The sequence below is a fragment of the Neolamprologus multifasciatus genome, chromosome 16 (genome assembly GCF_963576455.1).
Source record: "Neolamprologus multifasciatus chromosome 16, fNeoMul1.2, whole genome shotgun sequence".
In the NCBI taxonomy this organism is placed as follows: Eukaryota; Metazoa; Chordata; class Actinopteri; order Cichliformes; family Cichlidae; genus Neolamprologus; species Neolamprologus multifasciatus.
This window is the reverse complement of record NC_140454.1, coordinates 1285451-1312457: the sequence shown is the minus strand read 5'-3', so window position 1 is coordinate 1312457 and position 27007 is coordinate 1285451. Positions and strand designations below refer to the sequence as shown.

General features: G+C 41.4%; 2 protein-coding genes and 1 long non-coding RNA gene across 6 annotated transcripts in view; 1 reads left to right on the top strand and 2 right to left on the bottom strand.

The window, feature by feature from the left end:
- LOC146499955 (uncharacterized) overlaps positions 1 to 1385 on the bottom strand; it is a 16200-nt gene extending 14815 nt beyond the window's left edge. The window contains exon 1 of the mRNA XM_085136094.1: positions 1 to 1385. This exon is cut by the window's left edge and continues 138 nt beyond it. Within this exon, the coding sequence (XP_084992220.1) occupies positions 1 to 106 (106 nt within the window). The 5' untranslated portion in view covers positions 107 to 1385.
- The window catches only part of LOC146499952 (uncharacterized), a 167171-nt gene that overhangs the window by 116442 nt on the left and 23722 nt on the right, over positions 1 to 27007 (bottom strand). The gene's annotated exons all lie outside the window — the stretch shown is intronic.
- Positions 4916 to 26461, top strand: ttll4 (tubulin tyrosine ligase-like family, member 4). Of its 4 annotated transcripts, none has more exons than XM_085136085.1 (21): positions 4916 to 5049; positions 6033 to 7089; positions 9149 to 9338; positions 11453 to 11603; positions 11681 to 11751; positions 11896 to 11950; positions 15247 to 15365; positions 18382 to 18492; positions 18785 to 18861; positions 18937 to 19131; positions 20678 to 20760; positions 20846 to 20974; positions 21064 to 21186; positions 21446 to 21544; positions 22968 to 23102; positions 23182 to 23319; positions 23405 to 23501; positions 23613 to 23823; positions 25531 to 25598; positions 25688 to 25758; positions 25863 to 26461. In XM_085136085.1, the coding sequence occupies exons 2-21, from the start codon at positions 6565 to 6567 to the stop codon at positions 25996 to 25998; spliced, it is 2784 nt and encodes a 927-aa protein (XP_084992211.1). In that variant the 5' UTR covers positions 4916 to 5049; positions 6033 to 6564; the 3' UTR covers positions 25999 to 26461. The 4 variants fall into 4 exon arrangements, with proteins under 4 accessions (XP_084992211.1, XP_084992208.1, XP_084992209.1 ...); XM_085136082.1 differs by having other exon boundaries at positions 4929 to 5049; positions 9149 to 9599; XM_085136083.1 differs by having other exon boundaries at positions 4957 to 5053; positions 9149 to 9599.

Below are 27007 nucleotides of genomic sequence, written 5' to 3'. Positions count from 1 at the left end.
CTGAGCGGACCCAGCGCTCCAGCCTGCTCAGGGTTACGCTGGCTGCCGGGACCACAACTGTAGTGTGCAACATGAGGACGAGGAGGAAAGCTCTGAGAGAAACCATTGTCACACCTGCAGCTTTTTCAAGTGTTTACCTTTCTCCTGTTTTTGTGTGTAAATCTCTTTTTCGTGGTTTTCCAAACCTGTTAGTCTTTGTTCTCTTCTGTCCACATATCTTTCCTCTGACCACTTTATGTTATTGAACTTTTCTGTTCCTCTGTTCTGTTACTCAGTTTGATTTATTAAAATCTCAGCTACAGTTTTTTTAAACAAACCAAATATATCTTCAGTTTTGCCTTTTTCTTCTTACTTTATTTAAACGAACACACAAATATTACTCTACAGCTTCTTATCCATTAACAGGTGGACTGACTTCCTTTCATTCTGCTTTTCTTTGCATCTGAGGGGATAAAGTGGACATCGACATCTTCTGACTGATCTTCCAATCAAACACCTTCTTCACTTTTTTAAATCCTATTTTCTTCTTGATATCAGCAGGAAAAAATCCCAAAATATCCAAAAGTCTCCAAAGTCTCGTTCTTTCTTGGGTCTTTTTCTTCTTTATTCATCTCTGGTCCAGGTTAGTCTCAGGTTCAGAAATAGTTTAGTAGGTGAGAGATCATCATCATCATCAGTTCTTAGTTCTCGTGTCTCCTTCCTGTCCCGTCTGCCTGCACATTGTTCACAGAAGCATTCCTGCTGCTGCTGAACTCACTGCTCGGCTTCTCAGCTTCAGTCAGCTTGTGGTCTCCTGCTCCTTTTATCTCTCTCTCTCTCACACACACACACACACAGACTCACACACACACACACACACAGACTCACACACGCACACACGGTCTCCAAGCTGTGACATGCAAGACAAAGGTGAAAGGATCGATGGTAAAAAAGGAAAATAAAGGAGGAAAGTGAGAAAACAGAGGAAACTGAAGGGAGTCTGGGGAGAGGAAGGAAAAGGAAAAGAGGGAGGATGTGAAAAGGACATGGAGAACAAGGAAAGGGACAGTCAAGGGAAAGGAAAAGAAGGCAAGGAGAATGAAACAGAGTGAAAACGTCAAAGAAGTGAAAAAACAAAGGTAAATATGAAAGGTTAAAAAGAATATATAAGGAGAGAAGGAGGAGAGGGAACGTGATGGACAGTCAAGAAGGATACAAGGGACAAGGAGGTAATGAGAGAAGGAAAAGAGAAGGGACAGAGGAAGGAATAAAGAAGGGAAAAAGGAGGAAAAGACTGAGAAGAAGCGAAAGATAATGAAAAAAGCAAAGATTTGTACTTGAGGGAGTTAAAGGAGTGAGAGGAGTAAGAACTGGAAGAGGCAGAACCTACAGGGATCCCTCTGCTGGCGAAAGCTATAAAGACTAGGGATGGGTATCGTTTAGGTTTTATCCAATACCGGTGCCAAACCGGTACTTTTGAAACGGTGCCGGTGCTTAAACGGTGCTCAAACCGGTGCTTAAAGAATGGCAATCACAAAATTGGTCCAAAAACCTCTCATGTTCAGCTGTTTTTTTGTAAAAATATAACAATGTTAGCCTTTTCTGCAGCTATAGGGCATATATGGTATCACTCTTGGCTGGAAGCAGAGCTTAAACAATGGAAAAAACACAAACTTTGTCCAAAAACCTCTCATGTTTAGCTGTTTTCCACTTTTTCTTTGGTCATTTTAGCCTTTTTGGCCAGGGTGAAGGGAGTATCTGCCAGCAAACAAGTAAACAGCCGCATGTAACTACTACGGTGTTTGCTAGTTCACCTTACATGCATTAATTTAATAACGTGGCTAGCCTACTCAACGTAAATTACACACGAACAACATTAAGCTACTCACGCAGAGAAGAACGGCTGCTGCTGCCATCATCATCCTCATCATTTCTGCTACACTGGCAGGGCTAGGGGCCAGGACTCTCCTCTTCGGGTTTTTGGGGAATGTTGCTAACTCCGGGTCGTAGATGCGCTCGGTGTGAGGTCTCGCAGCAAGCTAGCAAATACGGCGCATTTTTCGGCTTAAAAAAAAAACAAAAACGCTATGCGTCGCCAGGTGTTTCATCAGATTTGAGGTGTTACTTCCTTTGACAGTATCATAGTATCAGCTTAAAGCACTTGTTGCAGGCTGCTGAGTTTGCATATTTTGCTGTGAAGTACAGCCAGACTTTTGACCGCTTTGCCTTGGGCATTTTTAATCTGTAGCGCTGCTCTACAAGAACGTACGTACCTGGGCCCGCCTACTATCCTTGGAAATGTAAAATGATTGGCTAGAATTCAAAGTGTGTGACATCTCAGGAAAAAAAAAGCACCGAAATAAAGCACCGAAATGTGCGCTGCTTTTCGGTCTGGTTACTACCGTTTATGTCAGAACCGGTGCCATCATGGCACCGGATACCGGTACCCATCCCTAATAAAGACCCAAGGCTACATGATGTTTTCTTTCCTTATCTGTTAACTTTTCATCTGATTTATGTTGATTATAATTCTGAACTGCAAGCAAGCAAGACGGCACAGTGGCAGTCGCCACCCGGTGGTTGTTGGACAGCACGCATCTGACAAAATAAAGTGTTAGAAAATACAGGAACACTTTTTATAGCATCAAGTCACTTTCTGGGATGTTGATCTGGTCGATGGAGTTGAAGAGGGTGTTGTTCAACAGCGCAATGAGACAATCCCCATAATAAGAACGGCTTATTATGCTTTTTTTTTTTTTTAACTACAATTTGTTTGTTTTTTAACTAGAAGTCAGAGCCCCTCAGAGTTTAAAGTGCTGGGTCCATTTATACTCACCATGTGTGGTTAATTCTACAGAAATATTCCAAAAACAAGCATTTTTAGGCACGTTAATGAAATTAAATCATGTCTGTTGTTCAGTACTTTAAAAAAAATCAGCTCAAAGGTGTAGCCAAAATTGGACAAACTGCACATCAGCTCAATATTGATTTATTAAAAGTGCAGTTTTTTTTATTACTGATTTATAAGCATACATCTTTGCACAGGCGATGTTTACCCAGATTGCAAGGAGACATTGAACAGATGTTGATTTTCCATCTGAACCATCAGAATCGTCAGGATTGAAATGTCAACACAAAACCAATGTTGAAACAACATTGAAATACTGATGAAACCTGACACTGACATTGAAATAACATTGATTCACTGTTGTTCTGTCATCGTTGATTGTTGATCTATTTATAGTTGACAAGGTGACAACAATCACGTTGAAAAACCATTGATTTATGGTTGAGCAGGAAATTAAAGCTGCTACCACTTGGACTATTCCATAGCACCCCCTCTCACAGTGGTACATCCCTCCAGGTAACCATTGTCTTGTACAGTAGAGCGGGACATTAGATTTACTCTCAGCAGAATTGACCGGAGAAGGCACTGCACTGCATATGCTGATTACTGATTTTCTGGATTAAAATGTGAACCAACGCATATTTTAAAAGGGTTACATGCGAAAATAAATAAATAAATTAGGCGAGGAAAAAATTATTTAATTTGTCCACCCTCAGTAAATTTAACATCTGCTGCAATATCTACACCTCTGATGAAATCTCACAAGTGTTAGCTTTATTTCGATGCCAAGGTTGTTTACATAGAGTTTGTAATCGCAGAGAAATACTTCATTCATTTTGGGCATTTTAATATGTCTTGATGCATTCTCAATCATCCAGGTAAGTAAATCTCCAAAAGTTGATTCTGTTCATCTGGACGTAGCGTTTTTGTGGGAGAAACGTTTCGTCATCATCCATGAGAATTTGCATAATTAAGATTAAGGAACTGACCTCCCAGCCCATTGTTCCATCAGTGGGCTGGTTTCAGTCATTATGCAAATGTCCTGTTTATAAGATTGAAACCTGCAGTCAGCTGAGACTGAAGACGTCACCTGATGATGACGAAACGTTTCTCCCACAAAACGCTACGTCCAGATGAGCAGAATCAACTTTTGAAGATGTCATTTTAATGCATACAAATTACTGAGTACCATTTTGTCTTTGAATTCAGACACCCCGAGTCCTAATACACACCCAGGCCAGAGGGTTTGTTTTCCCACTGAGATTTGACGTGTTTGTTAACATTCTTTTAGCAGCGTCCATTCGGACTGCAGCAGATACTGAAACATTATAACGGAGATATACGTGCTTTAGGAATGCATTCAAAATATTTTTTAAAAAGAATAAAGTGATAGTGAAAGTTTGGAGAGTGGGGGAGATAGTACCTTCGTTTGACACTACCTCTCGTTACTTTGCTGTGTTAGTATCATGTTAGAACACAATATATGGTGAATTTATTTTATTTATTTATTTATTTGAAAGAAAACACCTAAAAGGAAACTGGGAGAGATTAAAATAAAGTTTAATTTAGGACTTGTTACGCAAATGATTTCAGTAGATTCATGTAATCTGTTTGGTGTCGAAGCAAATAAACGTTTCTTTCGTTCCCGTGTGCCCACTAAGATCTGAACCGGATTCCCTTAGCAACAGTTACTAGGGACTGTAGCGCGGGATCCGCACTATGAAGTGACGTATCTTTACCAGGTGGTGGCAGTAACGCTCCGTCAAATACCTCTACGAAGAAGAAGTCCTGCTCTAGGTTTTTTTTTTCAAACCTTTATTTAAACATCAGTACAATACAAAATGGAATTAAATAGTACCACAATAGTGGTGTTGTACTTACAAAAGAATTGTATGCATAGATAAACAAATACAAGAACAGTATTCAGAAACAACAATAAAAATATGCTAGGGGAAAAGTAACTGATCAAGCCATGCTCTAGGTTTGTTTGTACGGCCCACACTCAACACCAATTGGTGGCGGTAAGCAAAACATTTCGCTGTTTGCCAACCGCCAATAAATACTGATAAAAAGAAGAAGAAGAAGAAGTCCTGCTTTCTTATTGGTTCAATAGACGATCTTGGGTCACGCTGATGTATCATTTGGATTTTTAAGCTCAGCGGTGCAACATGCATCCTATCGTTCGACTAGGAACACCAGCTTTAGTCATTACATGAGACAAAGTAGGTACGAACATAGAATAACAAGATTCCTATGAGTTCATAAAAGTATTTTATCCTCCGGGCAGTTCTTAGAGCACATGACGACAGTTTAGCAGTTTAATTGAGTCGGTCCGGGTTGCTAAGCTAACACGAAGTGAACATTGTAGCGGTAAACTGAAGGTAGGTTAGTTAAACTGGCTTTATGTTTCGCTACCGCACAGGGTGGGTGCATTGTTTCTATGGAAACTCAGTTTCGCGTCAGCTAACACCATTTTATCACTTAACGTAATCAAACTAGACTTATAAGTAGGCTAATGTGAAGCTAAACTGAAGCGGCATGTCAGCTCACACGTGAATTCTCCACGCTTTCTCTGACAGTCGTCACTATGACAAAAGTCAGCAGCGACAGCCGTGAATATGGGACGTTATAGTTTACTTCAAGCTAGCCAACTTCCCCCGTCCGGTCTTACTGATCTATAGGACATCGCCACAGTGGTCTATATGCCCTTAATATTACCTCAAGCATGTTAGCCGTAGTATACGTTACGTAAAGGCACCCAAAATTAAAAATGCATACGGAATGCAACAATCTGCCCCCATTATGGCTGGGCTATGTGTTCAACGGCCGTCATTTCAAATATAACATATAATTGGAACACAATCTGACAGAAAATATGGGGGGAAAACCCAAAACAAAAACAACTGCAGTTAAGTTCACCACCAACACAGATATATTCTTCCAGTCACCCAATGCTATTCTTCAAAGATTAAGCCATAAAGATACAATATTTCTAAGTAGTTTAATGTCAATCTAAAACTTGTTCTGTAATTTAAGCAACTTAAAATGTTCACAACCCACAAAAATCTGGATTACCTGTGACCTCGTATGTCCCTACTGCAGTAAAATGGCTCGAATATGTTCAAATACTAAGTGATGATCATATGAAAGGATTTTCATAATAATTAATAATAACTGACTGTGCTTTTTTCTCTTGTGCTTACAGTATTAGGGCTGAGAGTGGACAGTTTCATTTGCTGTAAAGTGACTGAGGATGATATGATGGCTGTGGAGGATCCCATTCTCCTGTCAAGTCCTGATACCTCAGTGTGAACAATCTGGTGCAGCCACATTTCTTCCCGCAGCACCATATGAGAAAATGACGGAAAAACATCTTCCTCCTGATGAACCAGAGACTTAAGATTCAGCTTGAATGACGTATACTTCACACCTGAAAATATCTAAACCTGCAGCACAACCACAAGTCAATGTTTTCCTGCCTACCTCCAGCCCAGATGAGAGGCCCAGACATTTGCCATGGAAGTAGTGGTTACTGTTGGTCTGGCTTTATCAAGAACTGGTTATCTGTTTAGTTGGAGTTGACCTTGAAAATCACCAACTTTAGGTCAGCAAGGAGGAGGAGCTTTCAGCCATTCATTTATTAGTTTTCTCAACTGTCAAATTGTTTACTGTGATCACCCAAAACTCTGCCACAAAACCAGCCTTTAGAAACAAGGACGACATCGCTGGTTTTTACCATGCCAACCAACCAGTCCTCCCCCTGGGGTGGTGGGAAGCTTGTGGCTTGTTGTAGTGCAGATCATCCCAACACCACAACCCCTGTAAGTGCACAAGCCAAGACAGTTAGAGCCACAAAAGTGCCTTATAGTTACGTCTCCTTTGAGCTATCCAGGAAAAATAGCCAAGCCAAGTCACCGGTGGTTGCTGTTTGTGAAAAAGGCGACGGCACCTTCACCGCTGTATCAGATGGAATTCTAACCCCAAACAAACTGCTGGTACCAGGGCTGAAGCAGACTGGCTGCAGCCTTACAGAGGCCAGTGACTCGTCCTCTGTGCCCAAGATGGAAAACCAGGTTGGCCTTAATGTCCAGCTGCCAGATACCATGCCAAAATCTACATCGTCTGAGAGCTCTCAGTCTGCAAACATTTCTGCAGTGGAGAGTCATCAGGCTGCCACAGGCGATGCACTTATGGGACTGGGGTCTCATCAAGATCTGTTGATTATAGGGAAGCAGGCTTCCCAGCACACCAAGAAGCTGACGGTGAGTGCTTTTCCAACACTGATGGTCACTTCTAGGAATGTTTTGGGTTGCAACCAATTGCTCAGGCCATTGTTTAAACGACTGTGTAGTCTACAGCTGCCTTTATATTTTAGCATGTCCTCTGACAGAACCTCTGAACAGCTGTGTACCACTGTAAACATGGATATGGTTATCAGCAGAGTTTCCTGTGCAATGGCTGCATGTTTGTGGGTAGGGATGCTACGATACCAATTTTTTCAAACCGATACGATACCGATACTTGGATCTGAGTACTTGCCGATACTGAGTACAAAAAACGATACTTCTACCACACACACACACACACACACACACACACACTGCCCGTGGATTTTCTCTTGACATTTTTCTTCGGTTTTCCAAAACCTGAGTTAAAGTTGGCTGTTCCACACTGCTGACATTTTGTTTAGCCTAGCTACAGCAGCCTCTAGTTTCTCTTTTTTATCTGGAGCCGCCAGTCTCACTCGCCTAACCTTGTTCCTGTTTAGCGTGGGATGTCCCCCTAGTGGCCAATCTAAAAAACTACAACAGCCACCCTCTGATTAATGAAATAAGTTGGTATCGGTTAACTTTTACGAGTATGAGTACACACACATTTTACAGTATCGGCCGATGTTGATACCCGATACCCGATACCAGTATCGGTATCGGGTATCGGGGGATTGGTAGTATCGGTATCGGTGCATCCCTATTTGTGGGTAAAGCTCATTTGGAACACGCTTTGTCCTGTACATTGTATTCTGTGGACAGTTGTGTGTTGTACAGGTTGTATGTTGGGTCTTTTAGTAATTTTGAAGGTATTTAAATATATTTTGTATACAAAAATATCTCGCTCCCATTTTGCAGCTGGAAGTGAAGTCGAGTTATAAGTAGTGAGCAATAACTTGTACCTTGTAGATAATAATTAAATGCAGATGTAATAATAATTACAATGATTTAAAAATCATTTTAGCCACATCTAAGCTCACTTGACTGGGATTTAATATGTGGCACACTGCAACTAATGTTATTCAAGGAATCAATAATTCCATTATTTGATATGTTCTTGCAATAAAACAAAATTCCTGTTGTGAATAATATGTTCTAGGAGTGGGGGAAAAAATGGATACTATGTAGCATGGTGATATTTTGTTTGCTAATAATGTATGGATACAGGGACAGCAGAAATCGATACTTTGTTACAAAAAGGTTTTTGTGCTCTGACTTCAGAGCATGTTGATCCTTTTTCTGAGCAAGAATCCTGACATTCCTTCACTGTCCAAATGTGTTTAACTTGTTTATGGCAGCAATAAACATGACAGTTTACTTATTTTAATTTAAGACATGTTTTATTTTAATTACGTTTAAAACTTTTTGATTTAATGTAAAATTATATTTTGTTTTAATTTACTTTCAAATTCTTCAGTTGCTGAAGGGGCTGCATAGTTTTCATAAACTGCATAGTTCAGAATAGCTATAATTGTACCAGATGGTTGTTCAGTTAAGTTGGACTAGACTGTAATACAAACCGTTCAGTTTGTCAACAATAAAACTGAAATGAGAGAAAGACTGAGTGTGAGACTTTGATATTAGAGAAAATGATGATTGATAAAGTTTACCTTTATGTACAGAATCTGAATATCGCAAAATATTTTAAAAAATTGCAATAATATCGTATCGTGCATTAAGTATTGTGATAATATCGTATCGTGGGATGTATGGTGATTCCCACCTCTAATATGTTCCAGATTTTAGACTTTTAAAGCTGTTATGATGCTTAATGCTCGAACTCACGAAAGCCAACTTTTATTTCTATTTTCCACACAGTGCTTGTTGTAGGTGCAGCCACAACAACCATCATGGTTTGTTTTTCCATAAATATGTTTGACATGTTCAAGTCTAGTGATTTAAACCAATCATTGTGTAGGGCTGTATTAGGGATCAGTAAAAGCAAATAGTTTATTATAGGTAAAACCGTAATTTAGCCATCTTCAGGAATATACCTATAATTTTAGGTTTATGCAAGTCTGTCTGATATTGTTTTGTTTTGTTTTCTCCGTAGTGTGAGGCTGCAGACTGTTTCTCTTTGCCACCAGTGCCTGATATGTGCCTTAGTCTTTGTCAACATCAGGGGCCAGCTGTGGAGAAGGATGCTTCCAGCCTCCACAGCACAAACGCTGAGACGAGAAGCACAGGAGGAGAAGCAAAACCTCCACAGAGGAGTTATTCAGTCCCACCAGCAGCAAAATACGGTCAGACACACAACAGCGGCACAACTTTGTTTGACATTTCTTTTGACTGTCAGCTCCTTGTGAAAGGTGTTCCTCTCACAACTACAATCACCAAGTCCCAAAAAAGAGCATCACTAGATCTAACCAAGCAGATCCCATGTAGTCTGCTGGGAAGAGCCCAGCCCACATGCAAACGTATCAGTTCCTTTCCAAACAGTCCCACGCCACCTTTGAAATGTGCCAGTGACTCAGAAAAGCCAGCTCCACCAGACGCTGCTGCAGGTAACCCTTTGTTTGCTTGTACTACAAACATACTAATGGAACCCAGGACGTGGAGATGGTCTGGGTATAGATATGAATATGAGATAACTTAAAGCTAATTTAAAGTTGTTTTTTGAGTTTTATTAATAGAACAGCAAAGACTATTGTACTCATAAATGGATTGATGGTAAGATCAGCTGCATCTTCCAGCTAATTGACTGATTTTCATAAACTTCAAATTAATCCATTGAGCACTGATATGAGCAGGCGCCGGTTTGTGGGAGATTGAGGATGGTTTGGACCTCAGACTGTGGACATATGGAGTTGGCATTGGTTGCAAAATCTCTGTGCATTGAGATTTTTCCCCAGTGATGACAAGCCTTATTTTTTCCAGCTGTTGTTACCCTGTTGATGCAGCAATCAGCTTTGCACAATGCACAATGAACTCTATGATCTAACTGCACGAGACCCGATCTGAACATAATGTTTCTCCGTATGTTGGGATTTCAGTGCACTTATTGCAGCACAACAGTGCAGATGGGCCTGGCGGTGAAGTGCAGTTAAATCAGCTAGCTATGGTTGAAGCTGATTCTGAAAGTTTCCTGGAAAGGACAGTTTTCTATCAAAGGTTGTTGTGAGTTTGTTTGTTAAAATGGTTTTATTCTGGCAGAAAGAGCAAGTAAAATAAACTAAAGGTCTGGAGGCCGGGCAAAAAAGATGGAAGGAGTCTGAGCCGGCCATGCAATGGGCTGTAGGAACATCTTTTTCAACGGAAAAGTTAAACTAGCAAACAAAGCTGCGAAACAAAGTGTCTTTGAATGGCAAAGATGCAGAAATGTGTGAGTATAGTACAGCCATGGCTCAGTGTCTAAATAAGCATTAATAATTCTAAACTGGTTTGAGTTGCTGCTCAATACAGACAAGCCAAGGAACTGACCTCCCAGCCCATTGTTCATCAGTGGGCTAGTTTCAGTCATTGTGCAGATGTCCTGTTTATAAGGTTGGAAACCTGCAGTCAGCTGAGACTAAAGACGTCAGCTGGATGAGTGACGACTCGTTTCTCCCACTGATGCTACGTCCAGATGAACAGAATCAACCTTTGGGAAGCAAAAATGTTGGACTTTTAACTCTGTGTCTGGGATCCTTATACAAGTCAACACAGCAGCATAGGTCGTGTTTACACAGGCTGTCTTTGGTTAATACAAAGAGTTAGGGTTGACACTGCTAGCATAACGGACAGGTTTCTGACGGAGCGCCCACACAAACGCAAAGCAGGAGATGAAGCATCGCTGAATATGTTTCCAAACCAACTTCATTCTAAGACAAAGACTAGAAAATATGGTGAAGCAAATCTTAACTGTGGCTTCACCTGCACGAGTGCCGAGGTAGGTCTCCCTGCAGGATTGGTTTTCCCTGCGTTGGGAGCAGCGCTGGGCTGTTTAAATCACGGACAAACAGAATCCCACATTCTTGATTTTTAGTTCACAAACACTTCTTATAAAGATTAACTACTCCTGACATGTTGGAGATGTTGGGGGGGATTTTTCCCCCTAGCAAAACAAGTTTGGGAACCACTGGGTTAATATGTTTCCACCCACTGTTCTTTGTTTAAAATGTTGCAAACACATACTCGGTCAACTGTACCCAGGACTATGAGTCTTTAGATATATTTTCATTCTCAATATTCCTTATTGAAACAAAGGAGGCCTTTTTATTTATTCATTCATTTGTTTGTTTTTCTTTTAATTTAAAGATTTTTAATGGAATACACATTTCTTGGTTTGGTATGAGCCCCAGTTTTGTATTCACAGCACTGTGTAGTTATGTAGCACAGGCCTGTAGTTCACATGCAGATGTTTCCTCCTGTCCTGCAGGAGCCTTGGTGGGCTCAATGACCAATCAGATTTCAGCCATTCACCTCACAAGACAGGGACAGCCAGCCTCCACATCAGATTTCTTTCCATCCCTTTCCTCGCCTTCACCGACACAGGAATCCCTGCTTGAGGAGACTCTCCCTCCCCCTGGGTGAGAATCAGCTACGTCACATTTCAGGTTTCCTCCTTCACATCTTCCCTTTAGTAATTACACTTGGTTTTGCTCAGCCCGGAGCATGCTGCACAGGTGGGAGCAGAAGAAGAGGAGCTGGCTGATGAGCTTGCCTGCAGCGATGACGGTGAGACGTTTAAGTAAACTCTATCATACTTGTGCTGTCGTTAATCAGCTGGTCAGTTTTCTGTTGATGATGTTATATGACATGTTGTGTAATTATGTAATAATATAGTACTGATGAGAACATTGTTATTTGTCGTTGAGTCAGACAGCTCATCCATCACTGGCTCTTCATCCGGAGGGTGCATCACTCTCCCCTCCTGGTAAGACATGCAGTAACCATACACACACCATCATTGTTTATTTACTGTGACCTTCATAGAACAAATATTCTTCCAATTCCAAATATGGTTCTTTGTCAGTTGAAAGGGAATAAAAGTAAAAGAACAACAAAAAACACGCAAACATGCTGCACAGGCATATTTAAAACCTAACATAAACACATTCTTAAGCAGACAGATCCTTTTTATCAGTGCGCGCTTTAAAATGTGAATCGTGGTGCAACACTGTAGACGTAGCAGTTCAGTTGTGTCGAAACGAACACGTGTTTGAGTTTTGGGAAAATATTCTGTGGACTGACAAGTTTGCATTCTTCATTACATCCATCTCATAAGAACAGCATCATACCAACAGTCAGATATAGTGGTGGTAATGTGAGGGTGTGGGGCTGCTGGAGGTCCTGCAGTAACTGATGAAACCATGAATTCTGCCCACTTTTGCTAGCCAGCCTTTGTGCTTGATCTCTGCACTTGTTGGTAGCGTGTTTATCAGCATTTATCAGAGTCACGATGAGTTGTGTGGCTGGATCCACGTGCAGGACTCGGAGACAAAACATTAACTTAAACGACAGCTTTATTTGCTGTCACATTTGGCGATACATAAACAACAACTTAAACTAACTAGACTGGAGATGCTGAAGGTAGACGACAATGAATACACACACAACAAACGTGGAGGACGCAACAACTGGCAGGGAAAAACACAGGGCTTAAATACATACTGAGGTGATTAGGGAATGTGAAACAGGAGGAGAGCACAGCTGGGACTCAGACATGACAAGACAAGGGGAGGCAAAACTCAACACATTGACATAGTACACAGACTTTCAAAGTAAAACGGGAAACTGAACAGACGTGGACTAAACTAGGGGATACAGTGACAGAACAAGAGACACACTGACAGAAATGACTGTACACTAACAGAAGTAACACAGAACCACGACCTAAGAAGGAGAACACAAGAAATGCCAAGGACCTAGGGAGTTAGGAATACTAGCGACAGAAATCAAACCCAAGAGAATCAAAACACATCATGAAATCAAAGATAACTAATACAAACAGAAAAACACTGAGTCACAGACTCAGGACCGTGACAATCACAGTAAGCAGGGGTTGTAATCCTCCTCGTGAGCCAGCCGTGACACTGGCATCCAGTGTAGTTACGTAGGAGGATACAGATCCAAACACCAGCAAGAAAATAAATAAACACATCACAATAATGGTTTTACAGTCAAAGCGTGTTCTTAAATCCAATTAGCACTTTTATTTACTTGTGTTATCTTTGTCTAATATTACAACTTGTTTGATGATCTGAAACATGCACGTGTGACAGGGATGCAAAAAATAAAAGGAAAACCGATTCAATGACATAAATCAAATGTAAGTTTTTCCTGAGAAGCTTTAAGTAATAATTTATTTAATACTAGTTTATCAACAGTAATGAGCTTTTATCTCCTCATCTGCTGACACATTTTTGTCATTTATAAAATTAAACTGAATTAGAAGAATCAAAGGTAGAAATGATTTCTCTTCTGCTTAAAGCCGTCCTTCACCACCTCGTCTAAAGAAATTGTCCAACCTCCAAACTCCTCTCCTAACTGGAATACCTGAAGTAGAGGAGACGAGAGCAGATTCCAGACGGTTGTTGCAGAAATCCTGTTAATTCTGAAGTATTTCAACTTTTTCCTGCAGCTGGCTGTTACTGATTTATTAAGACTCGCAGCATTAGTGGCTGTAGCTCCAGCACCTTCTTCCCATGTCATGCCGCTCCGCCACAGCAATTATTTGGGATACATATGAGACTGTATACCACCAGAATTACAGCAGTCCCAGTACTTCAGTAACCTGTGCTTTTACTCTGACCTTCAGCTATACCATACCAGCTTTATTTATAAAGCACTTTACCCACTTTAATTTTCATCAGAAACTTTTAAAGATTTGAACGCTCCTTTCAGGGCCTGGCGCTTTCTGATTGGTCTCCTAAAATAGTGTCAAATGTCCATCAGAGCTTGTGAACTCTTTCAGTTCAAAGGGGCAGACAGCTGGAGAGTGGTGGAAAGGTCTGCAGCATTGTGCATCATATTGTTATCCTCTGTTATGGCGTGAACAGTAGAACTGCCTACCAAAGACTAGGAACTGATTCTCTGTGAAACCACTCTGGATCAGGACTGCTATTGTCACATTTGTTCCTTTTAACCCGTCCAGCTGATTGGTTTGTGTTGATCTAAATAGACTGGCACTCTAAATAGAATAACAGCCCTCCCCGAAAGCTAAAGCTCCTGTATGTCACAAATCCCGTCAAGCTTACCTGTCATCACTGGAAGAAGATCTCTGCTTCCTATGACTGTCATGTGAGTGTTTTGGCATGTTTGTCTCATCAGGTTGACTGTATATCATTTAACTTGTCATTTTGAAGTAGGGCTGTTTGATATAACAATGTAAAAACATCTATCGTTTCATTTTACGCTATCGCTTGTTTCGTGGTGTCACAAATTAAACTGTTTACGGCAATATTTTTTCATGTTTTGATGTCACTGTAGTTATTATTAATTTCTTAAAGTTCTCTCTTTCTCTTATATTTAATATAACCACACTACGGACGGACAAGCGCCTGTTTTTATGCGTTGTCGTTAGCAACAACGACGGTAAAACCATCGGGTGTCCGCTTGTTTATTTTCCACATAAACCTTTCACAATAAAGCTCAAGATCCTGTTGAGACTTTTCAAAATAAACTGAATCACGTGAAAGAGCAGATTATTTACAGATGAGAAGTAAAAAAAGAGCCGCCAGGTGCTAAAAAATAAACCTTAGACTCAAACGTTAGAGCAGGCTTTTCCCCGCAGCACGCCGTGTAATAAATACTCACAAAGAAAACGGCGCCGTTACAACTTATGTCTAAAAATGTATCGTTTCATGCATCGGTTAAAACACTCGACTCCAGCTACATGACGCCCAGCTGGAAACACTTCACACAAGTCGAGCTGCCCGAGATTCACAGAATTTTAATGTTAAATTTCTGTGATTTATATCGTTATCGGGACGATAGATGTCTTATATCGTGATATGAGATTCTGGTCATATCGCACAACCCTATTTTGAACCGCCTTTGACATACTGTCCTATGAGATGGTGTATTTGCTTGCTCTCTATGAGCAGAGGAGACTTGACATTACAACTGTGAACCAGATGCCGGCGTCTCGTAGTTAGAAGTTGGCAAACGTAACTCTAACCGTGAGATGTGGGCACAGGGATGATGTTCATTACTTTGTCTTTCTGTCAGCATCGAGGAGCCAATGTCGTTGGAACCAGGAGACAGTCAAGAGGAGCAACCAGCACTAGTTCCCAGTCTGTTTCCCCGTATCCCTCCGACCCTCTATTTCAGCACCGCCAATGAGAAAGGTCAGAGTTGTAACTGTAATATAATAAGTTGATCTTCAGTTATTTATATATCTCTGCAACACCCTGTAACTTCTTGATTTATATCTTTACAACACGTCCACATTATCTCGTTTATGGCTTGTTTCCTTTGGGCTCACCAAACGTTTCCACAGCCTCGGTCACTGCCCGGGGCTAAAGCAGCATGGAAAATAGCTAAACCGTCTAGATATGTTTAAGAAGTATTTTTAGACTCCACAGTTACTGCGCTGCAGATATTTACAATGCTTGTTTGTCTAAAAATGTTTGCTCTTAGCTGGAAGATTGCACTTGCGACTGAATTTGCACTGAATCGGTCTAATTTGTGACTTGTTAGCTAATTAAACAAAACTAGCTTTTTGTTTTTTAAGACCTATTTGAAGACCTTAATCACATTTGTTTCAATAACCAAATTTTTGCACTTTAAGCTGTGTTTAACATGGTATACACACAACATCAGATCAGCTTTTCTGTCATGTTAACATCCACACACCTGTACAGAATGCACACATGACCCCTCGACAGATGCTAACCACATCAGTGGTTTGAGCAGCTGTCACCTGTATGATGCGTTAGTTATGTTACTAGGTTTGTGTCCATTTGCATAATTATTTTGCAGCACAGAGTGAGGGACACCTACGCAGTCGTACTTGCATGCAGTTCTCATAAAAACCAGCAGCACATAGCTTTGGATGGCACTGTGCATAGAGATGCTGATGGGTGAATTCAGGCCTGGAACAGAAAAGGAGCTTAGAAAACAGGATGAGAAGGAAAGAGTGGCTGCACAGCGCTTTGTTTGTCATAACACGTGTCTGAAGGACCAACATCAGAACGAGCAGGAGAAGCCCACAGACATGTTGTTAGTGACTCTGTCGCCTGGTGACCGTAAACCGCTACAACACGTGGAGATCGGTCTGCAAAGCTGGCTGTGTGCTGGAGGACCAACCATGCTCATTCATACCTACAGCCATGCAACACCACCAGAAACCAACCAGTGTTGCCAAGAAAGAAACTTTGAAAGATCTGCATTAGTTTCTCCAATACTTGTAGGTTGCTGGTTAGTGTGACCGATACCACGAGTCTTTATGGTGTGGTTGTAACAGAGCACTCCAGACAAGTGCATAATACCAGCAGTCTTCAAAGTAGGGCTGCCACAAACGATTATTTTGATAGTCGACTAATCAGATCATCATCCTTTGGACGTAAAACGTACAGCTTATTGCACCAGCAGCATCTGCTCTTATATAACTATCATTAGCTTACAGCTTTAAGTGTTTAAGGTGCTAACTAAAAATAAGGACAAGATGATAGTTTGCAGATTTGCAGATTGTCTTGGTGGAGTTTAATAAACTCGGCCGTCTGCTCCTTCATATGTAAAATATAACAGGACACTGGAGTAAACTCTCGACCATCTCACACTTCTGTTTAATCACTTTTCTGTGTGACGTTTATTCAGCTGTGTGAAAACTAGAACTTTAATCTCAGCCAAACCGATTTACTCAGGAACAAACAAACACTGGAAAAAGCCAAACAATCAAATGTTTACGTTATCTGAGTGACTTATATATCATGTTTAACCTGAGTAGCCAAAGACCACAGGGGTTTGAAAATGATGCTCCAGGAGTTCGCTGTTCTCGCCGGCTCTAGTGACCCTTGACCTCCCTGTCTGCTATCGAGCTGGTGGGTAACGGACGTCTCTGAAAACGTCGGAGCGCTTTTGGAAAAATGTGATTACTCGATGAACCGAGCAGATATTTGAAGTTTACACAGCTACAGTCTCACCTGAAAATATCTTGAACGTTTATTTTGTGACCCCGAAAGATTAATAAGAGTGATGTTAAAACTAAGCAGCGGCCGCCATTGTTGGAAACTGGAATTGGCAGGGCCGCGCTATGAATTCTGGGATATGGTGGGTCAGGAAGGATACACCCGACCCATCCTCCAGATGTGGGGAAAAGGACGCATTTGACAGGCTTCGTCGCGTCACTGTAATCGGCCTTCAAATGCGGCCTCAGGAGGATGCGGCCCCTGATTTGGACAGGTGTTTAACGGCAGCTGGCATCCTCCTTAGATGCAGTGCTGCCACCTTCTGTTTCAGTCCCTTATTACACTCTTAAATCCTACTGTGTCTTTCAGGAGCTTACAAAGCTTCAAACGACGCGTCGACTGTTAAAATAGTCGTGACGATGGTGACTAGTCAAGTAATCGTGGCTGCTTCAGAGCCTACATTAATGCTGCTGGGTAAGATAAAACCCCTGACAGAGGTTTACTCGTCAATCAAACGTGGTGCGTTGTTACAAGAGTAATATTCGGTGATCTGTAGATTTCCGGTCTATCACAGTATGTAGACCTTTGTATGTGCCCAGAAAACTCCAGCATACATCTGTAGAGCCCACCGTCAGATAATGAGGATAACCCAGGCAGAGAACAATCCTCTGGGGGGCGCTCTCACTTAGTTTTAGCTCTCTCTGCAGTAGAGTAGCACTTCCTGTTCCTCTCAGAACAAACAGAGCACGCTCTCCTGCCTCAGTGAAAACCCTCTCCTGATGATTTCCTGATAACATTTACAATAATTGATTACACAGCAGTGGGGAGTGTACTTTATCATAGTAGACGTCTTTCTGAAAGCGCTGTGAAGTTTTAGCTCTCTCTCTGTAGAGTAGCACTTCCTGTTCCTGTCAGAACAAACAGAGCACGCTCTCCTACCTCAGTGAAAACCCTCTCCTGATGATTTCCTGATAACATTTACAATAATTGATTACACAGCAGTGGGGAGTGGACTTTATCACAGTAGACGTCTTTCTGAAAGCGCTGTGAAGTTTAAGAATATAATCCAGCCACTGTTACAGAGCAGAGCAGCTGCCTGAACGCTACCCCACCTACTCAACACATGTTGATTATTATGTTAATATTTTCCTTTCTTCACTGTATACAACTCTGGATACTGTATTTTACAGCATGTGTTACCCGTTAAAAGAACGAATCGCTGTGTTCTTTGCAGTGGAACTGCTTCCTGCAGAGCAAAGGCGACTGTTAAAATGGAAGATGAGCACCGTAACTCCTAATATTGTCAAGCAAACCATCGGCAGATCACACTTCAGAGTCACAAAGAGTAAGTCGTTACATGTCGTTACATGTCACACACAGATATTGCTGAAATCGGTTCTTTGAAAAGCTCTGGGATTAGCTGTGACTAAAATGATTTGTGTACAGTTAAAAAGGAGTTTTTCCTCCCCACTGTCGCCAGAGCGCTTGCTCATAGGGGTCATGTGATTGTTGAGGTTAGTGTATATCTGTGGGGGTAACAAAAACATTAGATGGTGAAGAATTTCAGTCTAATATTTCAAGGCTAAGATAAAAAGGTGACTCCTGACCCTGGCTGATAAACATGTGTTTTCACATAGAAAGCCACGACTGGCTGGGCTGCTGGGGACACCACATGAAGTCTCCTGGCTTCAAAGCTCTTGGAGAACACCAGAAGGTCAGCACCTGCACGTGGACTACTGCTGAGAAAGTCCAGATTTTGACTGTACTTTTGTTTGTTTGTGTGTCCCAGCTGAACCATTTTCCAGGAACATTTCAAATTGGGAGAAAGGACCGGCTGTGGAGGAACCTATCCAAGATGCAAGTCCGCTTCGGCAAACAAGAGTTCAGTTTTTTCCCCCAGACCTTTGTTCTTCCTCAAGACATCAAGCTGCTCCGCAAAGCCTGGGAGGAAGGGGGCGCCAAACAAAAATGGATCATCAAACCTGTACGTTCAGTTCATAGAGTGTGATTTTATGTACCGAAGATCTGCAGGCACGTCTGTGAGCACCCATTGTAATACACAGACAGCACGCTATCAGCCAGATTTACTTAGCAGAGATATTAGCATAAAAAACATGCACAGCAGAAGCTTCCAGTTCATTTCATCGACTAAAGGAAACTAGCTGCTCAGACGGAGCGAGTAATCTAATAACAGAAATTCACTGTCTTTGTGGAAACAACAATTCAGACGAACTTCCCCTTACAGCTGAGACGGTTTGTTGTTGTGGAGGTAGAAGCAGCTTTTCTCTGGATAAACAAACCAGCATACTGGTTTGTTTATCCTTTAAAACCGGTCGGAGCGGGCACGCTCTGTTTTGCGTAACTATTTTTAAATCCCGGTAGCTCTGCAACCACGTGAGCTAGCGCAATAATTTTTTTTGCATATGAAACCAGAGGAGTTGTACTTACATCTTATGCCATCAGCTTGTCCTCGGTCACAGTTTCCTTCCACATATAGCTTTGCAAAAACTGCATAAAAAGCACTTGCAGCAACAAAAACATAATATTCCAGAAACACGCTTTGCCGATCCGATCAGCTGTTTGTAACACTTCCTACGTCCATCAGCGCGAACTATCGCATGTCCGCCCGAAACAGGAAGTGACGACATTTTCTCGGAAATGTAGTTTTTTTTACCATCAGGGCCTCATGAGCCTATACTGGTGTTTTAAAAAGTTATGTTTGACTTTATGACTTTCTGTGTGGTTTCTGGGATGCTTAGGACTCATATTGCACTGCTGGAAATAGTTTATTTTGATGCAGATGCTGCTTTTTTGCAAATTTGCATTATAATATTTATTTTCGTTTTTCCTGCAGTGTATAAAAATTGGTGTATTTCAAAAATAAAACTATGAAGACACTCAAAATAAATTTCCTGTGGTGGGAAACTATTTTGTGCAACTTTTTTGTATTTACAGTTTTGAGGGATAAGCCTCTTAGATTTCTCTAACTAGAAATATATGTTAAAAAAACAAAAACAATTTTCAATTTTTTTGTAGTTTATTGCACTTTTTTGCAATTTATGTAATTACTATGCACTTAATGCAGACATATTATTAAAATCTGGGCTATAATGGTTGTATTGATGTATATCAACTTGAAATGCTCCCAAAAATGGCTCCACAGCATGTAAACATATAATATACGCTCTGGTGGACTTGGTTCTATGGTAGGTCTTAAAGGGTTAAAGTCACAAACACCTACGGGGCAACAAACATGTGCAACAATACAACTGTCTGATGCACATTAGCTTTATTTCCTTAAGATAATTAAATATATTATAGATTATAAACTAGAGACAGGTTGAACTATGGAAAAAAACAATGTCGTTGTATAGCTCTGTATGTTGGCACTGTTAACACACAGAGGCTTGCCTGTGTGGATCCACCTGCACATATTACACGTGATTTATATATGAATCGAGTAAAATATGTTTTATTTATGTTTTAGTTTATTGTTATTACTTGTTTCCTTTCTTTTTTTTCTTCAATAGCCCGCATCAGCCAGAGGAATAGGCATTCAGGTTATCCACAAGTGGAGTCAGATGCCTCGGAAAAGACCTCTGCTTGTACAGAAGTGAGTAATCCTTTAGTAGTTAGAGCTCAGCAGCCTAAGTAACTCAATGTTGGTGCATTAACATGCTCTAACTGGATGTTTGCAGGTATCTAGATAAGCCCTACCTCATCAGCGGGAACAAGTTTGACTTGCGGCTCTACGTCTACGTGACATCTTACAACCCGCTCAGAGTCTACATGTTCTCAGATGGACTGGTTCGATTTGCTAGCTGCAAGTGAGTTTCCCACCGCGTTGCTTGTGCCACTTAATTTCACACGGGATGCATATGAATGAGATTGAGTTGTCACCCCTCCATGCCTCTAGGTATTCGTCTTCCATGAAGACTCTGAGTAATAAGTTCATGCACCTGACCAACTACAGTGTCAACAAGAAGAACTCTGAATACCAGACCAACAGCGATTACAAGGCCTGCCAGGGGCACAAATGGTAACTGAAGTGTGAATTGTAGAGAATGTGACCTTTTGACCTTTGGACACAGATGTAGGCAGCTTTTCAACGCTGTGCCAGGCTTTTTTGAAGCCCGTTTCTACTCCTCGTCCGTTCTCTGGCTGTAGCGTCCAGCGGACAGCTTATCAAGGAGCTTTTAGTATAACCTGATAAGGAAATGCAATAGTCCAGCGTAGTGTAGAATGTCTTTGCTGTTTCTGTATGTGTGACTTGGGAGGATATTGCTTTGTGTTTTCAGGGCTCTGAAGGCCTTGTGGCAGTACCTCGGGTCAAAGGGAGTCAATACCACCCCGATATGGGAGAAGATTAAAGACATCGTGATCAAAACTATCATAGCGTAAGTTTGCCTGCTCAGTGGCTGGCTGCAGAGATCAGTTTGTTTTTATTATCTTTTAGCTAAAACCATCTGCATCCATAACCTGTGATATTTCTTTAGATGTGTATTTCAGTGCAGAAATTGTGATTTCTTTCCACTGAGGAACATGTCCTTACAAACAGGGTTTTAATAGTTTTACAATTTTCATTAGTTTTTATTTTTATTTAGTTTTGACTTCAGATTTTCAATTTTATATCAGTTTTAATTAGTTTTTACCAATTGTTTGCTAGTTTAGTTTTTATTTTTTTTGAAAATCCTTAGTTTCAGTTTAGTTTTGATTAGTTTCAGTTATAGTTTTAGTTGTGTTTGCAATAATTAAGTGTAACAAAATCCCAGTTTCATCATATCAGTCATTCTGCTCATCCTTGGGTATGTTGCTATTCCAGCTACCATACTGCACCCTGGACAGGTCGCCTGTCTGTCGCAGGGCTAACACGCAGAGACAGACAACTCACATTCCCACCTATGGGTTCTTTAAATAAATAAATAAAGGCAGATGAACAACCATTGATACCAGGCAACTATAAAATGTATATCTTGGCCCCAATGAGACTGTTAACTCTCGCAGCACCGGGTGTTCGTAATTTTGGTTCAAGTGAATTGATAAACTTTTTGAAGGTAATTGACTCACACAGTTGTGTAGATTTCCCCGTCCTGTTGTCTCGGGATGCATCACGCTGCCTTGCCTGGGGTTAGCTTCTGTTTTCTGGGGATGAGGGTTGAGTGTGCTCCCTTACCTTCTCAAGCTAAGCTAGCTCACACAAGAGCTTGAAAAGCTCTTGTGTGAGCTTTTCAAGTGCACTTTAAGGTTTGTGGGATTTTTCCCTTTAGAAATGTCCCTCTTAATTTGTCTGTTTCCACTACAAGACACTTGCTTTATCCAAAACACAGTCATATTCAAAGTAATCCCAAATTGGACTCTGGCGCTTTCTCCCGACTTTTCCTGACATGATTCTGCGCGTGGACGGAGCAGCGACACAGACGACTCGACTAACGTGCTGCCACCTGCTGGCATAATGAGACACAGCAAGAAAAAAATCTGGAAACTAAACTTCATTTTCACCCTTGACTATTGTATGACACGCACACATCAACGAAAACTAAACACATTTTTGCTATAAATTCAGTTAATTTTAGTTAGTTTTCCTTTTTTTGTTTTTATTTTTATTTCCGTTAACGAAAATGTTTTTTCACTTCTAGTTTTCGTTATTTCGTTAGTTTTCGTTAACGATAATAACCTTGCTTACAAATGCTCTAAAAAGTGCTAACCTCACAAACGTGCTGCACCTTTAAAGACCCCTGTATGTATTTCTGAAGATAAAACTGCATTAGGACAATGATTAAGATGCTGAAATCAGCTTCGTCCCTCCCGTGTCGTGGCCAGGTCCGAGCCGTATGTTAACAGCCTGATGAAGCTGCACGTTCGGACACCTTACAGCTGCCACGAGTTGTTTGGCTTCGACATCCTGCTGGACGAGAACCTCAAACCCTGGATTCTAGAAGTGAACATATCGCCTAGGTAACAAATGCCCACATTAAAATAACACATTTCTTTAAAAGAAAAGTTACCTTTAACTACATCTGTAACTCTGATCCAGCCTTCACTCCAACACGGGGCTAGATGTTTCCATAAAGGGTCAGATGATCAAAGATCTCCTGAACTTGGCTGGCTTTCGTGTTCCTTCAAGAGAAGATGTGGTTACCCCCTGCAGCAGTGCGTCCAGCTCCAGCAGCAGGTAAAAATAAGACGCTACCTCTCTGGGTTTTTAGCTACGGCCTCAGAAATGAGCTCGTCATGAACGTGTGTGCACTTGTTTGTAGTTTGTGTGCAGGGAATGGAGAGAGGCCCAAAGTGGATGTGTCTGCTGATGAGAAGGTCAAACGAGCCTTTTATCTGAAGCACGGTGACGCTAACCGGGTACACACACACACACACACACACACACACACACACACACAGTGACTTTAATAGTTTAACAGGAAGCGTAAGTGCATACAGCTACCTTGTGCCTTTCATTGTCTCTCTCAGGACTTGATGCACACAGTGTTGGATGTTTTGACTCCAGAGGAAATCCGGGTTCTGGCAGAGAGCGAAGATGAGCTGAACCGCCGAGGAGAGTTCGAGCGCGTTTTCCCGTCACCGTCATCATCTCGCTACCTTCGCTTCTTCGAGTGTCCAAGATACCTCAACATCTTACTGGATGAGTGGGAGCAGAAGTACTGGAGCAACAGGGCGAAATGTATGTGCACTGCTGTTTTGAAACAAGATAACGGTCACCTGACTGATGTTAGCTTTTCTTTTAGGTTTTGCAGTTCTTGATAACTGTAACTTTGTCAAAACACTGTCAGATTCTGTCGTTTTCTCTGATGCCTTCCCCCATTTGGAACAGGATTGATATGTTTAGCTGCATTTTCTTCTTGAGAGAACGTCTGAGTGATGTCCAAAAATGATGCAGGCATTATAGATATTTGGGAGAAAACACCCACCCCCTTAGAGCCTGTGTTTACTTCCAGACCACCGAAGAAACAACCATAAATCAGTAACTATTTCAGCATAAAACAGAACAATCCGGTATCCACATCTGCACCAAAGAGTAAATCAGTGAAATGTGGATTGTTAACCCTTTAAAGCCGGTTGGAGCAGCACGCTCTGTTTTGCGTAACTATTTTTAAATCCCGGTAGCTCTGCAACCACGTGAGCTAGCGCAATAATTTTTTTTGCATATGAAACCGGAGGAGTTGTACTTACATCTTATGCCATCAGCTTGTCCTCGGTCACAGTTTCCTTCCACATATAGTTTTGCAAAAACTGCATAAAAAGCACTTGCAGCAACAAAAACACAATATTCCAGAAACACGCTTTGCCGATCCGATCAGCTGTTTGTAACACTTCCTACGTCCATCAGCGCGAACTATCGCATGTCCGCCATGTCCTGCCCGAAACAGGAAGTGACGTCATTTTCGCGGAAATGTAGTTTTTTACCATCAGGGCCTCATGAGCCTATACTGGTGTTTTTAAAAGTTACGTTTGACTTTATGACTTTCTGTGTGGTTTCTGGGATGCTTAGGACTCATATTGCACTGCTGGAAATAGTTTATTTTGATGCATATGCTGCTTTTTTGCAAATTTGCATTATAATGTTTATTTTCGTTTTTCCTGCAGTGTATAAAAATTGGTGTATTTCAAAAATAAAACTATGAAGACACTCAAAATAAATTTCCTGTGGTGGGAAACTATTTTGTGCAACTTTTTTGTATTTACAGTTTTGAGGGATAAGCCTCTTAGATTTCTCTAACTAGAAATATATGTTAAAAAAACAAAAACGATTTTCAATTTTTTTGTAGTTTATTGCACTTTTTTGCAATTTATGTAATTACTATGCTCTTAATGCAGACATATTATTAAAATCTGGGCTATAATGGTTGTATTGATGTATAGCAACTTGAAATGCTCCCAAAAATGGCTCCACAGCATGTAAACATATAATATAAGCTCTGGCGGACTTGGTTCTATGGTCGGTCTTAAAGGGTTAAACATCAGGTCACGAGCTAATAATTGATGAACAGAAACCTGGTAATAGCAGGATGATTATGTTGGTTTACATGAATATATCTCACAGTATTTGTAGCGCTAAAGCGCTGTAACTAAGTTTAAGGATATAATTCACCCACTGTTATCCTCTTCAATGCCCTGCACCATCACAGCACAGAAACAGCTTTAGTGAAGGTTACAGATGATCTTCTTATGGCCTCTGACAGTGGACTCATCTCTGTGCTTGTCCTGCTAGACCTAAACATGCAAATCAGTCCGTGCATGATTGCATTGCTCCGCCCATCAATCTTCACTGTTATGTATTCAGCTGGGTTGCTGTGACTTTGGCGTGCAGCCACAGAGGGAAGGGAAAACGGTGAAACTGCAGCTCAGGTTTGCTTTGTCTTATGTGCAGGTATCAGCCTACTGAGACCTCTCTGCCAGCAAGGAGTCCATCTGGGAACCAGTGACCCTGCTCACATGGTGAGAAACTGCAGAACAATGAAAGGAAAACATAAAACTAGAAGAGAAAGTGGCTCCTTTAAAATGCTGAAATCAGTCTGTCTTTGTAGTGGTGTAAGCACAGCTACAGCTCCAGGTTTGAACACAACAGACAGGACGTGGTTAGCCCTTCCAGAGCCAGGTATAGGGTTTGTTCCAGTAATACACCCATCATATGGAAGTTAGAGTAATAAAGGATGTGGATTATTGCACACTGGTCTCTAAGTGAACTCTGTTGTCCTACAGGGTGGTGGTCAGCCATCAGCTCTGGTCTCGACGCAGCAGCAGCATTGACGAGGACCACCAGCAGTGCCTCAGCCCAGCCTCACCCACAGCCTGCTGTCCCAGCAGTTGGCCTAACTCTGATGATCTGGTTTCCTAACCCAGAATACACTGAAAGCTCAGGGTCTGTTTCTTCCCATCCTCTAAGCAGTGCTATCGTTTAGCCCTCACCGATCACCAGAAACCGCAAACAAACTGTTGGAGGGAGTGGATCTTTAGGGTTTAACCCCCTATTTTGTCTCGTTTTAAACTAAAGATTAATAATATATCGTTTGTTAAGCGTCTCGAAGGTGAGGTGATGAGTAATGGCACAGCACTGTAATTCTTGTCTTTAAAATGACTGTTGGTTTTTACAAAGACATCGTGAGCCTCGAACATCTGTGTGGGACTGGGAGCTGTTTGTGTGTCACTGCTGACTTTGGGGGTTTCTCTGGGTGAAGGTGTTACTGGGTGTTTGACAGACTCTTGTTCTGATGATAGTGACTTACAGGGTCTTGCTTGATGATCAAATATTTACTAAATGGTCTATGATGTGCAAATTGATGGTATTAAAATTTGAGCAGTTTGACTTGAACTTGCAAAACGACTGTCCTTTACACACAGTATTTCATGCAGGCTGCCAAGTGCAAGTAAAGCACCAGAATCTAGGTAACAGGTAGGGATGGGTATCGTTTAGGTTTTATCCGATACCGGTGCCAAATCGGCACTTTTGAAACGGTGCCGGTGCTTAAAGAATAAAGAACACAAACTTTGTCCAAAAAGCTCTCATGTTTTTATTTTTAGCAGTCTCTTTTTTTCTGCTAAATGATAACGTCCAGCCCCACGCACGGGGCGATCGCGCTAACTCGCTAATGGAGATTTACCACACCTGCAGTAGATGTGCTCGGTGTGAGGTCTCGCAGCAAGCTATCAAATACGGCACATTTCTCGGCTTTTAAAAAAACGCTATGAGTCTCCAGGTGTTTCATCAGATTTGAGGTGTTACCTCCTTTGACAGTATCACAGTATCAGCTTAAAGCACTTGTTGCAGCTGCTGAGTTTGCATATTTTGCTGTGAAGTACAGCCAGACTTTTGACCGCTTCGCCTTGGGCATTTTTAATCTGTAGCT

Excerpts from the sequence above, each read along its gene's own strand:
- ttll4 (XM_085136082.1), top strand. The coding sequence starts at position 6,565 with ATGCCAACCAACCAGTCCTCCCCCTGGGGTGGTGGGAAGCTTGTGGCT. Across the intron at positions 11,604-11,680 it reads GAGACTCTCCCTCCCCCTGG|CCCGGAGCATGCTGCACAGG; the intron begins GTGAGAATCAGC and ends GGTTTTGCTCAG. Across the intron at positions 19,132-20,677 it reads AAAAATGGATCATCAAACCT|CCCGCATCAGCCAGAGGAAT; the intron begins GTACGTTCAGTT and ends TTTCTTCAATAG.